Source organism: Malurus melanocephalus, unplaced genomic scaffold, assembly GCF_030028575.1.
Source record: "Malurus melanocephalus ecotype Western Australia unplaced genomic scaffold, MMel_1.1 scaffold_601, whole genome shotgun sequence".
In the NCBI taxonomy this organism is placed as follows: Eukaryota; Metazoa; Chordata; class Aves; order Passeriformes; family Maluridae; genus Malurus; species Malurus melanocephalus.
In genome coordinates, this window is record NW_026623833.1 from 373163 (window position 1) to 388750 (window position 15588).

The 15588-nt window shown below is 49.1% G+C and overlaps 1 protein-coding gene across 1 annotated transcript; it reads right to left on the bottom strand.

Moving 5' to 3' along the window:
* Positions 1-3: 3 nt before the first annotated feature.
* SCYL3 (SCY1 like pseudokinase 3) lies at positions 4-15348 on the bottom strand. Its single transcript, XM_057383007.1, has 14 exons — positions 15266-15348; positions 11850-12111; positions 10896-11081; positions 10151-10264; positions 9523-9579; positions 8741-8843; positions 8124-8235; positions 7685-7762; positions 6187-6326; positions 5709-5896; positions 5209-5380; positions 3276-3419; positions 2000-2733; positions 4-712 (listed from the first exon to the last, which is right to left on the bottom strand). Exons 2-14 carry the CDS (start codon positions 12012-12014, stop codon positions 650-652), a joined length of 2256 nt encoding a protein of 751 aa, XP_057238990.1. The 5' UTR covers positions 12015-12111; positions 15266-15348; the 3' UTR covers positions 4-649.
* Positions 15349-15588: the final 240 nt, after the last annotated feature.

Consider the following 15588-nt stretch of genomic DNA (forward strand, 5'->3'; position numbering starts at 1 on the left):
GTCATCCTTTAAAAATAATCTTTATTGGTCACAGTTCAGAGCAGAAAACACAATGCTCAAGCAGTTTGTGGTCATTCACTRTATGGTTCCTAGCACCTCCTGTGCCATCCACTGACAGAATTACACAAACAAATAAATAAGTTGAGTAACTTRTACATTCATCTTAAAATCATCTCTTAGCTGAAATGTTAAAAGGAGCCATTTCTAAGGGCTTTACATTTCTGGGGAAAGAAGAAAAGCCAAAGGAAAAARGCACATTAACCAAGGAACTCAGTGTGACTTTCATTTATTGTCAGCAGTTTTTCAGGGCAGGGATGAGTTCTGGAACAATCTCTTACACCACTCTTGGCCTCCAGTAGCACATCAGCACCATCACCATCATCACGCTGTCCTCTCTCTGGGAGCAGTGGYAGCACCACAGCTGGGCATATTGCTCGAGTGCAGGCTCACCCCTGCAGCTTTTGGCACAGACTGGGAAGGAGCATCCATGACAAGAGCTCAGGCCCCACAGGATCTCGTGGCTGTGCAGTAAGTGCCTGCCTTGTGGCRAAAGCAGCGCTGAGGTACTTTATTCATTGTACTGGGGAAGCAGCAACTCCTGTCACAGGATCCAACACACCATAAATCACCTTGGTCTCCTTCAGTCCTGTTACCAGTCTGTGTCATCTTCCCAGTTCAACTCTTCTTCTTCACCCCAGCCTGTAGCTTCAGCCTAGAATCACATAAAATTACCAACGTTAAGGTATGTGGAAAGTACTGGTGTGCTTAGCAAGCCCTAGGAGCCAGGCAGGAGCCTGTGTGGCTTGTCATGGCAGAGCATTCATCCACAATGCCCAAAGCCCAAAAGTGGTGTCATATTTGCAGCTTTTGGTCTTGAAGAGCTTTGAACTACAAGAGGAATCACCCTAAAGACAAAAGCAGACTTAACAGGGAGAGTCTTGTATTTTTTGTACTGTTTTTATCAAACCCACTTTCTGTTAAAAAAGGATGCTATAAATAAGATTATTTCTTTTTCCCCCAGAAAGATCTGTTTTCCTGCTGTATTCTAACACTGTAAGTTTGATCTCCCCCACCTATGGACACAACACTGACTGCCTTTCCCCCAAAATGGGACAGTGCTTGTCACAGGACACTGTTCCATTTTTGACTGTCATAAACAACTTCAGTTAACAGCCCAGGCTCCTCTCCCCATGCTCCCTKCTATTCCTGGGGGTAGCTCTCTTGAGGCTGAATGAGCAAAACAACTTGAAGTCAACACCTATTCCTTAAGGGAGTTACATGTTCAAGTGGGAATGCGGCCTAGGAACCAGTAATCATCTCTGGAGTCTCCATAATGAGGCTACAGGGATTTTCATTTGCTAAACAAAGCAGTTTTGTAACTTCTCTGGGTCTCTGAAATAGAGAAATGTTTTAATTATTCTTTGATGAAAACAACACACCAAAAAACCTTTAATCCAGAGGTTCTGGTTTCCTGGACCTTAATTTACAATACTATTACATTTTTCCTAGAAGAGCCAAAAAAACCACTTCAGTCCTGAGCATTCTCTGTGTCTGAAAGCCCCTTCTGTCTGTTGTGTGTTTGGGACCATGTCTGTTCAGCAGCCCTGATCCAGCCTTGTTTTACCCATCTCACAAACCAAGGCTCTGGTTAGCCAAGTGTAGGATTCCTGCATCCAGGATACAGCAATGCAGAGTAGARGCTACAGCTAAAGTTCCTTAGGGCTTCTAGTAGTGTACAAAGTGAGTCCATTCCCTGTCTGTTAACACAGGTCTCTTTGCTGTATCAAAGCCCACTGAATTACCTGGTGCCTGCTAAGCTGCATCAGTCGGAGCTCAGCATCTTCTATTCACAGGTCAAGACTCATCAGTGGCTGTGCCACTGATCCCTCCTCAGGTACCCACCCTCTGCCTGAGGGGCCAGCCGTGCTACAGCACTCTGTGTGCTGTGGAGCCTCTCAGGGCTGCAGTCACCTAAACCTCCCTGCCTGGAGCCTCTTACCTCTATCACATCAGCTGCTGCAAATTTGGATGAAAACAACACATTCTGGGAGGCACCTTCTCTGCTGGACACCCCAGCCGAGTGAGTGGGAACAACAGCTTCTGTCCTCTCCTCAGGTAAAATCAAGAGAGTGGAAGAAGGTTTAATGTCTGGGATCATATCTGCAAACCAGTCCAGCTCAGGGTCTTGCATGGGTTTCCTCTTCACTTTGATTGTGAATTCTTCTCCCAGGCCMGACTCTGATGAAGACTTCAACCTCTCCTGAAAGGTTTTTGGCAGCACAGTTACTCCCAGCTGTTCCTTATGGTCCCACTTGTCTTTACTCCAGCTGTTCCCAGGGCAAGACTTTGTGGGCGGACTCAATCTGAGGCTTTTGAATTCTTTGCTCAGTTGATGGGGACCTGGCAGAGGCCTCGGCCTTTCAACTGCATCAGCRTGTGTCACAGTGAGGCAGTTTCCTGAGGACAGTTTAGGACTGGGGCTCCTGGGCTCAAAGTCATCCCAAGGCTTCTCATCTACATCATGATCAGCAAAATAAGGTTCCACACTGCCCTGCAGCTCCCGGGGCTGAATCTGAATGTTCACAGTTTTCTCAGTGTCTGTCTCCTCTGGCTCACTCCAGTCTGGCCACTCCTCTGCTGGCTTTTCCGAGGTAGTCAAAGAGYTCCTGCTGTTCCCCAGTGTGTTCATGCTTCCAGGAATTCCGTTCAGTGGGGGCTGAGTGCCTTGCTCACCTGTGGAAGACAAAGGTGTTACACACTCATTTGGAGAGAGCAAGTGCAGGCAGAGATAGAGTTGTGCCTAAAACCCCTTGACATCACGAGCAGCACCTGGCATGGGAACAAGCCAGTTACTGATTGGAAAGAAAACTCCTCTCAGATTAGAAAGCAGGGACACCTTCCTGTTTKCTAAGGAGGGAATTCACCTCAGAGTCCTGGGGCTCTCAGGTGACTGACAAAAGGSCATGGAAGGAAACAGAATCAGCTTTGAATGTCAGGATGAGCTGACCTGTAAATCCAGAGTATCTGCCAAGGTGTGGGAGGGGTGAAAACACAGCACAGAATCTGCCATAAGTAAACAAATTCAAGTCCAGGCACCCGGTCTGTGGATGTCAGCTTCCCAAATTGCTATTCTCTAGGGTGTCAAGGGTCACAYTCAGCTTCCTTGGTTCACTGAAGCTTTCACATCAGCACATGGGCAAAATGAGATCTTTTCAAGCAACACTTCATTAGTAAAACACTTGATTTCTGAAAGGAAGCATGAGGGTAGGTTGTACCTGTCTTTGCAGCCAGAGGATTGTCCTGTCGCACAGGAAGCTTCCTGACAGGTGCATTTGCAGAGCTGGGGAACGAGCTGGGACTGCTCTTCAGGGGYCGAGAGGTTTGGTTTCTGTGATTGCTCACACTGTGACTGGGGGAACCTGCCAGGATAAAGGAAAAGAAAGGACACAAGTCCACAAGGTGTGGTGTCAGTCTGAGTTAAACTGCCTGCAGCACTGGAATGTTCTTATTTGAACAATGCTGAAGCTTGGCACAGCAATCCAACAGCTGCACCTCCTGATCCAYATATAACACAATACTCCTCTGTTCCTGCTGCCTGCAGGAACAAAGTTATGGCAACTGTACATGGTTAGTTTGGTTAGTTTTTGCAGAGATGTTCTTTCAAGAAATACACAATGAATAAACTGATTATGATCAGAGCAGATGCTTAAAAAATGCTGTTTGCCACCTGACTGGATCCAAAATCCCAACTGCACCACGAATTCCCTGGTACCTGCCTTACACAAAAGCACTGCACTCGCTCACAACAATTCAAAACATAAGCAAACTCATGACACTGCACCAACCCCCTTCCATGCCTGGGCATGGGCACAGCACCTTCCTGGAATGGGATTCTCTATTCTGAAGGCTGAATGACAGCTGCCCTCATATCCCAGCCCAGGGTGGGGGCGGGCAGTCAGGGCCATGCTTTGGAGCTGCAGGTGTTTCCCTGGCCCAGGCATGGCAGCTTGTCAAGCTCCTGGCTGCAGTTCATTTCTGGGAGCTGCAGTGATGATGATCTGCCAGCACTGGCCTCAGCTGTGTAGGACTCTGTGCCACCACTTCAGAATGGCACAGCTTGGGCCAGTGCTGCATCTGTGTCCACAGGGCTCACCTGTGCCTGCCTAGGCTTGGGATCAGCAGTGCCACCAGAGACACATGGCCCATGGCACTGCAGAGGACTGCAAGGAACACACAGGATCCACCTCCTCCCCCCGTGCCTTTCATAAAGGACACATCCTTTGAGGGGCTTAAGCAAACAGCTTGTTAAGCCTCGTGTGTTCAGCCTCTTGTGTTGCTTTTTGCAGGTCATCACTCACTGTTGAGGACAAAGGTGAGTTTTTTGTTGTTTATCTGTAGTTAAAATTAAAGCTGATTTAAGCATATTCTGAAAAATAAACCTGGTTTCAGCTTATAATCCTCAGTGGTTTCTTTTCTACAGTCTGCTAAAATAAACAATGTAAAGAAACTAATGCAATGAGCCATCCACAGATTTTAATGAAGGGTGGTAGCTGCCAGTACACACATAAACAGGAAGCAAGCACTTAAATTGATCTCTGTCATGTATTTCACTTGGTATYTGTATGTCTAAGTTGACTTTTCCCTCCTTAATAAACATTCTTAGTTTCAATATCCAGAGAAGCTTTCCCTTAGTACACTTGGCTCCAAGTTATCTAGCAGGTGCAGGGGCTATTGTCTTCACTTGCATTAGCTGAAAAGCCTCCAGAGAGCTGATAAAATAGGGAAGTTCGTATTCCTTTTCCAATCTATGAATAGAAATTGGGGGAAGAAGGTGAGATTTACTATTTTTAAAAACAGGAAGGACAGAGGGAACATTAAATAACTGCCTACAGAATTCCGTTAGTAAGGCAATATAGTTTTTCCACCAAAGACAAACATACACACACTATGTCCTTTACTTACAGGGATTCTTAAACAAAGAAGAGGTTTCACTTTTTCCCAGTGTATTTTGTATACTTAAAATACTTTTACATAACTGTTCTTSTGATATCAAATCTGTATCTGCAAATAGCACCTAACTTAAAATTGAAGTTTCGCTGCAAATTAGCTTTTTTTTTTTCAATTAACCTCTCACCACCAATTGATTAATCATCCAAGAAATTCTGCCTTACACTGTCTGGACAGAACAAGCAACACTATATATTTTACCTTCTGGGGAGAGATCAGCAGTTTTCATGAAACTTGGGGCAGAGCTTTTGAAAATCTTCGTTCTTTCTCCACCTACAACCACTTCAGGCCCAAGCAGGGAGACGAGAACRGCCAGGCTGTGCAGCGTTATGGCCACGATGGAATCACTGGTGTCACGCAGGCCCAGCAACACCTACACCAACAACACAGCCACGTTACCACAACAGAGAACTCTGCTTTTGCAGTGCTTTCCTCTTTAAGTGTTACCTTTGCAGCACATCTCATTTCTAATCCCCTACAGCTCTCAGCAGAGACTGGATGTTCTTTCATGACAGAAAATCAGCCTTCCACTTCGTGCTACAAGCTAAAGAGGGTGGCTGATCCTTATTGGCTCAATGGGGCTCTGAGCAGCGTGGTCTAGTGGAAGGTGTCCCTGGGTTCTTGAAGTCCCTTCCATCCCAAACCATGCTGTGAAATCCCATATTCCAGGCTGCACCACCCATTGGTCTGCTGTCCCTAACCTGTGGCAATATGATGTTCTTCAGCTCATCCTGAGAGAACAGCTCGGCGTAGGCGTGGATGTGAGACAGCAGCACCATCCGCACGTGCTCCTCGTGCACCTCAAACAGCTTCAGCAGCACAGGGATGACGTGGGCCTGGAACAGGGCTGGAGACAGCAGGCAGCTGGTCTGGCTCTCCCCACTTTGCTCTAGGGAACAAAGGTGAGSATGGGAAAAGGCTGCTCCAGCCACGAAACACAGCTCACCCAGCAGCTGGTGACACCAGGATCTTTCCTAATTCTCCTCCCAGCATCAGCAGAGCAGTACAAAGAACTGCCAAGGAGGAAGCACAGATAACTGTCCTTTCCAGTTCTGTATGTTACAGTATTTGTTCTGCTTAGAGAAACACCACTGTTCCCTTGATTCTATGAAACACCCCCTCTGAATTCATTCCAAACCTGCCARGAATAATTGTGATGAGAAAGTATTTAAAGGTCACCTTTCTTTGGGCCCAGCAGATGAGGAAGAAAACTCTTGACAGCTACAGGTTCTGCAAACACGAGCTGATTGAGTAGGAGAGGCACAAGCCGTGATGCTATCAGCTCCTCTGACAAGCCAGCCACCCTGTCCAGCAGGAATCTGCATTCCAGGAGACAGCAATTAGTACCAAGCCAGCCTTCCATGCATTGATGCCCGTTTCCCTTAAWATATTTTTCCCCTCTTTGTATCTGACTCATCCAGAGACTGTGTCCCACTGCAGCCTCTCCCTCTGCCTGCACTGTGACCTACACAGAGAAGCCTCTGCTCCTACCTGAGGCAAAGATAACACAAACCAGGAGCCAGAGCCACATCCTGTAAAACCCCACACCCGGATCATGGACTGTCACAGGCACATTCACTGGCACAGGAAGCTGCTGGGGCATCAAACTGCCTCAGAGCTGGCATATCCCATGAAGAATTACAGTCAAAACTACAGCAGAGTTTTCTTCTCACTCCACATCTTGGTGCATCAAAAGAATTCTTCCTACTGCTTTGGAAAAGGCTGTTCTGCCACACAAGGGAAGTTTCCCTTGCACAAAGGGAATCCCATTTTTGAAACCACTTCTGTCTAATGAGACCAAGAGAGTAGTGATTTGRTTTATCAGAGTTTAATTTTGTGCAACTTCTCTTTGGTCAAATTTTCATTTTTATAGTATCAAATAACAGTTACTGCTTTTCTCTAGGCTGGAGGAGACCAAGAGAATGATGCACATGCTGTGAAGGCCCCTCTGCCTGATAAAAGGGCAACACGCCCCTATCTTTAAGCAAAGTGTTCATTCCCTCCCTCAGTAAACAYTGCTGACACAGAGATAGTGAGAACCCCTCTGAATGTTCCTGCTAYGATCTCCTTTCTCCCCTTACTTCCTCCTCTTAAGCCTCAAACTAGTGAAAAAAAATGAAGGCAACCACAGAAGTATAAAACAGGCAGGAAAATAGCTCTGTGAAAACACCAAGGCTCTTCTATATGGAAAAACTCAGCTTCTCCCAATTGCAGGCCTAGATAATGCCACATTTACACAGMAGATTCTTTGGGACCACAACAGTGGGATTTACTGTAAGATGTCCCCCTACTGCAGCTGAGACATCCATTATAGGCAACAGCTTTCCTCTTGGCACCACAAGATTAATTCACCCAACAAACTCTGTTATTGCATACTCTCTCACAGGCAGTTGCATTGCTCTGGAGGCTGGGGAGCATCAGGATGATGCAGAGCCCAGCAGGAACAGCCCCTCCCAAACACCAAACCACTCACAAGGAACTGGGAAATGAGGAGGTGAAGAGTTTCCTCTTTGATAGGATGGTTACTTTGGCTGCAGTAAACAATGTGTTACAGAGTAAACAATGTTCTGCCAAAGCCATCAAAATCTGCCCGCAGCCTTCCCAGGTCCCCCCACAACCCATTTAGCAGAAATACATCTGAAATAATAAGCTTCCAGATTAYGGTTTCTTCACTTACTTGAAAAACTCAGTTTTCTCCTCCTCAGACTTAAGTGTTAAGGTCTTCAGAAAGTTCACAACTTCCAGGAAATCATTCCTAAGCACAAAAACACAGACTGTCAAGTGTAATCCTTATTGTTGCTTAAACTACTTGCAATGAAGAGGCTGCAAACCCCCACCATTCCTTTAGCAGAGACAACAAGACAAGAAGGACACAAGTCAAATGCTGGTGGATCAAGAGTGCCAGCAAGGAGGTGACACCTGAATGCTGCTGCTCAGCACATCACTGGAAAGGCTGGTATCACTGCCTTCATTTAAGGAGTCTCTTTGTCAAAGATCCCTGCAAGAGGTGAGGATTAAGTCTGCATTTCCATCCCACATCTTCATAAAATTAATGCCTTGCAAGGCAGAAATAAGCAGTATCATGACCAAGAGAGGCCKGATACCCTTGTCCTTACCTGAAGAACTCGTGAGACAATAAGCTGGACAGTGGTGGACGACACTTTGGGTCTGGATTCAGCAGTGTACAGTGCAAGGTTTGCTGAAAGCTGGAGAGAATATCTGCTGAAACTGAAATCCAGAGCACCTACAATTAGATTTCTCTCTCCACACTCTCAGGAGTCCTCCACCCTCCCCAAAACTTATTTTTAGCTCTGATAGCAAAATTGCAACAGGAAGGGAAAAATAGCATTTCCACTTCTCTTCCTAAGCTGCCTGGCTACTGTCTCTCCAAGGAATGCTGTGCTCCCAAGAAACTTCCTGCTGCCTCTCTGCTGGAAGTGGCAGCTCCTGCTCAGCTGTGGCACTGACCCGTGTGCCACATCCATAACCCCTGGAGGAGCAGGACTGGAGCAGGTTTGGGAGGGGCAAAAAGCCCCTCCAGCCACATCTGAGCACATCCAAATGCAGGAAAAAGGGGAATGCAGGAGAAGCCAAGGTCTGCAAACAAGGAGCAACACTGATCACTGAGCCCTTAACACTCCTGCCAGCTGCAGTGCAAGGTGAATGGCTCAAAGCACACAAGGATTGAGCCACAGTGCCTGTCACCAGCAAAATAAACCAGTGTCATTCTAACCCTCATCATTGAGGATTGTCAGGAGAGTCTCAACCATTGTCCCAAAGGCGTAGGCATCCCTCGCGTGCCCGTAGCTGCTGGGCAGGATTTTGAAGTCTGCAGACTGAAAATAAAACAAAATGAAAAAAAAATCAGCAAAGCAGGAGCTTATGAAATATTTGATGATTTCCATGAGGCCTTATTCCCACCTCCCACCACATACACTCTCCAGGTCTTTTTATAGCACCAAAGCTCCACTGTGTACCCTACACAGTACAATATTATGCTAAAAAAAACCCCACTGGGGAATTTATAACCCAAAGGAACAACTCCATCATGAAGGCACAACTCCCTAATGAATACAGGCAGTCAACAGCTTTCAGCATTTCTATGTAAACAGCTGATAATTACAGAGCAGAAGCGTGCTCCTTCAGCATAAGCAGCTCCAAGGATTCTCATGGGTAGGAAGTGACTAACAGGTAAGAAAAAGGCTGTGATCAGAGTTACACAACCATGGGAGCACAGTGATCTGGGTAATCTCAGCAGCTCTGTGATATTTGCAAAACTTTGATGATTTAGAAGCAACACAAAGTGAAAAGTATGTGCCCAACACTATTCCCAAACTAGGGATGGGACAGAGGAGGGACAAAAGGAACAAAGGAAATCTCCGATTTTATCCAAGAGCCACTTCCATGCCATTCAGGCATAAAGAAACAAAACATATGAATGAAGAAATATTTCCTGACCATCCCATTTTTATTTGCTGCCAGCAGGAAGCTCCTTGAGCCCRTGCTGTCACTCACCATCTCCTCGCAGGGGATGCACGACTGATCTCGCACTGACTTCACGTGGCAGAGGAACTGGAAGGACAAGAGGGGGGCCATGAGCTGCCTCCATCTCTCATCTGTGCCCAGGAGCAGAGCAGGCTGTCCCCGTGGGCCAGGGCTGAGGGGTGGCAGCAGCTCTGCCCCCRCCCCATCTGCTGGCACCCARGGCAGSCTGTGCCTGCTGCTGCAATGACTCTGCACARCAGGCAGCAGACATCACACCAGGAATGTTCTTTCAGCTAACAGGAGGTGAAGATGCCACCAGCACAAGCTAAGGAGGCATTTACTTTCCTTAATGACTCACTTCAACCTGAATCTTCCTGCTTTTTTAACGTTTTTGTATCAGTCCAGCAGGGCAAAGATTTCTCATTTTGCAGCCAGCAGTGTCCCTTAGAAAAGTAGCATTTTGGCTAATGGAGAATTAATTTGAGTGGACACTGTAGTTTATAGTTATGGTGTTCTTAGAGCAAAGATTCAGGACAGAGCTGGAAGTGAGTCAACACATTTAACAGCAAATCCAGCTAAGTGGAAGGACTTGGGCCCAGGTTCCACAGGCCAGGAATCCTCTCCTGGGCACCCAGGGTGCACTTGGCTTGGCTCTTACCTCTGGGGTGGCTTCATTGAAGTTGCAGACTGTTTCCATTCCTCCCAGCTTCCAGTGCCCATCCTCGCTCACAAACACGGATGATAAGCAGACATTGTTATGTGTGAGGTTTCCCTAAAACAGAAAAACCCAAAAAACGGTAACTGACTCACGGGATAGATGAAGATGTAAAATCTTAATCAGCACTAATTAGGTGCTGCAGGGAGCTGAGGGAAAGCTGCCAAAAAGCACACAGCTCCTCTGGGATTTTGTAGGTGACCAGCAGGTGCCAGGGTTTTAGAGCAGACAAAGCCCTAATTGTCACAGCCCTTGCAGTGCAACTGTAAATCCAGGGAAGTTCTCCAACTGTGAACACAAAACCCCAGAGMTACAGTCTGAGCTGGGATTTACCTGCAGTCCTGGACAAACACAGTGCCAGGCAGGGCAGCAGTGACACCAGTCTCTGGCATGGGGCAACAGCTGTAAACAAATGCCAAGGCCAAGCAAKCCCATTTCCCTAAAGCAAGAATTACTGCAAGCAGACCCATGAACTGAGAACTGCTTGTTCCCTTCCTTCCACAACATTTTCAAATACCCTTCCTCCTACAAAGCAGCCAATTTTAGCAGTTTCAGACTACAAGAACTGTGGGGCATGTGTCTGTCYTTTTGGGAGGAATCAGCAATGAGCCACCCAGACAAGCCCAGGTACAAAGCTCTCCTGTCACCTTTCATCTCTTTCCCTGATGATTCTGCCAGGGGTACCTACCCTGTCATGGAGGAAGATGAGYGCCAGCAACACATCGTAGATCCCTGCACAGATTTCTGCAGCAGAGAGTGTCTCCAGGACCATCTCCAAGGGCTTCACCCTCTCAGTAACCAGGTGGATCCCATTTGCTTCCACAGTACAGGAGAGGAAGCGCAGAAGGCAAGGGTGGCGCAAGGTTTTCAGGTGCTTCCAGAAACAAAGACATCAGTTAGACCTCACCCGAGGCTTTTCCTTTGGCTGCAGAGCTCAGTCTTGCTCCTTCAGCCATATTTTCTCATGGAATTCAGAGAGCCAACGTCTGCTCCTCACCAAACACTCAGCAAACTCCCTCACTCACTGCAGAACTTTTTATAACACATTGAAGTAGAATCATAGAGTAGTCTGGGTTGCAAACGCCTTAAAAATCATCTCGTTCCAGCCCCCTGCCATGGGCAGAGACACCTCTCTGTGAGGTGAATAGGTTGCTTCAAGCCCCAGCCAACCCAGCCCTGGACACTTTGGGGATGGAGCAGCCACAGCTTCTCTGGGCAGCCTGTGCCAGGGCCTCACCATCCTCAAAAGGAAGAATTTCTCCACAATATCCAATCTGAACCTACTCTCTCTCAGCTTGAAGCCATTTCCCCTTGTCCTGCCACTACCTGCTCTTGTCTCTCCATCTTTCTTGCAGGCTCCCTGCTGGCACTGGGTGGAGAAAATATTACACAGGAGTCTTACTCATAATAAACATGGTATTTTGGGTGGGATTGACCCAAGAGAGACCCTCAGCAGGCACTGCTGTCTGAACATGGCCTCCCACTCAATGAGCTCTGCAGATACCAACCCCTTCTGCCCCATGGCCAGGGTCAGCTTCCACCTTTCCTTCTGCTCTCACTCCCAGGGCTCTGACCCCTGTTAACTGATTCCCACCCTTCCCATAAAAGCTGTGACAAGCGTGTCCCAGGCCCACTGCAGTACCTTGGCAGCTTTATTGACCTTATCCTCGTTCTCCCGCTTGTACACGAACACGGAGGCGAGTTTGCCATCCTGGAGCACGGCCGGGTAAATGGTGTGGCCGGTGGGCAGCGTGAAGGGCGGCTCTTGCAGGGTGTAGCTCTTCAAAGCACTGTTCTCCGAGCCCATCCCCTCCTGACCACAAASAGCCTTTGGGTGAAGGAGGACTTTCTTTGGACAGGTTTAGTTCCTGCGGGCGCTGTCCAGTTCACCTTCAGAGCATTTTCTGCAAAGCACGAAACAGCCATGAAGAACCTTTTCCTGCCAGTATCCTGTCCCTGAGTTTCAGGACAAGAATAAAATCCCCAAAGTTTACTTTGTAAAGGAGACACAATGTCCCCAAAAGATCAACAGGTGAGCAGCTCTCAGCTGTGGGGCCTGGACTGTGCTGGCAGCTGTGTCAGCAGCACCCCCAGCTCTGACAGTGCAGATCCACAGCTGATCCTGAGCTGGCTGCTGGGAATCCACCCAAAGGAAGATCCACCAACACCCCCAGTCACACAGACACCCACTCCAGGGGTTCAACTCACATCAGGCACAGGCAGCAGTYAGGAATTGTGACTGCAAAGGAGCCCCTGGCCTGCTTAAAAACACCATTCCTCAATTCTCCAAACCACAGAAGATTCCAGTGAAGGAGGCTTCTGTAAGGTAACCTTACAGAAGGTTACCTATAGCCGGTACCCTCTTCCAGCAGCACGTTTTCCCCTTTGCTTACCTTCTCTCACGTGATAAATACTCCTGCCTGCCAACCCTTCCTTCCTCCCACAGCCTGTCAGGAAGAGGCTGACACAGATTTTTGTGYTGTTTCCTCACACACAAAACCGGTAAAACAAACACACTGATTGCAGAGGCTCTTTTGGAAAACACTGACCCAGCACATGCTCTGTTGTCACCAGGCTTGTGATCACAAGCCACGGGCAAGACCTGAACCTGTCKGCATGCAGAAATCAGCAAACCTTCATCAGGAGTCAGAAGGACACAGCAAAACCTCAGTTTTCAGGAAAAGTGAGGGGAAATTTGCCCAGCCCCAAGTTTGGGTTTTTGGTTTTTTTTTGCAGCTGGAGAATTGGTGGTGGCTTTGTGGTGGCTGTTTCCAAGCATGACCTGAGGCTTCAGAAAGGCAACCACACAGGAGTCTTGCAGCTCTCAGMAGAGCTGTTTCACCAAAGCTGCTGCTCTGGCACCTAACCCTGATCTCCAGTTAGGTCTCCCAGGAGCTTTGAGGTCAGAAGTGCTCAGGAGAAACACAGATGGTCTACTACGGTTTCTTGGCTCCTTTAACCCTCCAGAGTGTACCCCAAGTGAGGGAACAACAACCCCTATATTCTGAAATGGGGAGAARAGAGACTTTTGACTGAGCTGCTGTGTCCTGATCCACCAAAAATCTAAAACTAAATTAACTACAGAACTTGCAGCTTCCTCATTCGTTCCCCTCTGATGTCAGGAATGGATCTGCACCTTTTCCGCACTGATTCCTTTAACAAATAAAGGGAAAGTTATGGAAGTCTAAAGTGCAGCTTCCCAGCACTGGGGCTGACAGCTGCTCCCCACACTGAGGGGCTGACAGGTGAAAAGGGAGCACAATGCAGCAATAGCACACATTTCTAAACTGGACTTTTTTTCTGAACTCTTTGGCATTCATGCTGCCCCCAGACTGAACATTTTCCTCTCCAACCAGAACCTGAGAGCTCTGCCCTGGCTGCCCCAGGTTAACCCTCCTCACCTGTGTGCAAGGCACCAGCTTGTGGGCACAGCCAACACATTTCTCTGCATTCTGCTCTTCCCAGCTCTGCCTCATTAAGCTGTTCCACCTCCGTGATTTCTCACTCCGATTTCACTCATGACACCTGAAAGTATTTGACCTGATGCCTCAGGTTCCTCCAAAAACACCTGGACATATTTGGCTTCAGAGACACCCACAGTTAAGGAACAGAATCACAGAGTAGTCTGGGTTGGAAAGGACTTTAAAAGATCATCTCATTCCACCCTCCTGCCATGAGCAGGGACACTTTCCACTATCTCAGGGTGCTCCAAGCCCCTCCAGCTTGACCTTGGACACTTCCAGGGATCCCGGGGCAGCCACAGCTTCTCTGGGCACCCTGTGCCAGGGCCCCATCACCCTCATAGTCAAGAATTTCTTCCACACACCTAACCTAATTCTCCCCAGGTTCAGTTGGAAGCCATTCCCTCTTATCTTGTTCCTGATGATGAGTCCCTCTCCAGTTTTCCTGCAGCCCCTTCAGACACTGGAAGGTGCTGTGAGGTCTCCAGGCAGAACAACCCCAACTTTATCAGACACAGGGGAGGTTCCAGTCCCCTTATCAACTTCRTGGCCTCCTCTGGACTTGCTCCAGCAGTTCCATGTCCTTCTCATGCTCAATATTGTAACACCAGAGTCATTCTCATGCCTGTGATCAACCGAGTGCTGCTGTATAACAGCCACTACAAACACACCTCCCCTCTCCAAGGAGCTCCTCTCAGAAGGTGAGCAGCTCCGAGTATCAAACACTGAGCACCTACAAACAGCCAAGTGAAGCAGCAGCCTCGGGGACCCCGAGCTTTTCAGCTTTTTTAATGGCTATTGAAACTCCAGCCAGCAAAAGCATCTGCAAAGGTCTATGGACAGGTGGGGCTGAAACCCTCCAGAGCTAAAATAAACCATTACTCACGCAACTATGAGTTAAGAGCATTAACCCTTTCATATCTTATTTTCAACAAACTGTAAACATGAGCTATAGGTGTCCCACAAAGAACACGGGACAGAGAGACACCCGGCAGAGAAAGCCAGAGGGATTGGTAGTCAAGGACAAAGTGGATTTGCCACGATAAAGAGGTGAAATTTCAATTTAGCTTCTTAATGGAGTGAAGACACCTGCACACAAGGTATTCACCCGAAACACTGGCCGAGCCCTGGCACTCCGCAGCTCAGAGAGGGGCAGTTCCCGGCTTTCCAGGCGCCCACGCCAGCACAGCCTCCTGAGGTGCTCTCACAGGTGCTGGGGCTGTGCTCCCAAAGGCAGAGGTGTCCCAACGTGAGAGACACCGTCGAGTGTCACCCGGCACCCTGCACAAGCACCTCGCGGGCAGCTGGGCGATCCGCAGCCTCCGTGGGATGGAATTCCGGTTCTATTGCCCTGCCCCAAGGCCGGTCCAGCCCTGGGCACCGGGGAGAACAGGGSTTTAACCYACRGGAAYCCCGGCTAAGAACACAGCCCGAGCCGGCACTGCGGGAGCTGCTCTGTGCCCGGAGCCCGCGGGTCACAACCCGGCACGGGGGGCGGCAGCGGCACCGCGTCCCCAGCGGGGCTGGCAGGGCCCGGCCCGCCCCGTCCACCGCCCGTCACACCCCAGCGCGGGGCCTGTCCCCGGCCCGTGCCCACCTGTCCCCGCCGGGCCGGGGGTGCCGCTGCGCTGGGCCCCGCCGGCCGCTCCGTCCGTCCGTCTGTCTGTTTGTCTGTCTGTTTGTCCGTCTGTCTGTCCGCCCCTCCGTCCGTCCTTCCGCCCTCCCGCCCGGCCCGGCCCCGCCTCGCGCGCCCCCTGCTGCCCGGCGGCCGCAGCGCCTCCCCGGGGCGGGCCCGCCATGCTGGCTGAGGGCAGCGGCCATGCCGGCTGCCGTACGCTCCGGGAATCACGGAACCGTGGAACCGGCACGGTGGGCAGGGCTTTCAGCTCATCCCGAGCTGCCGTACGCTCCGGGAATCAC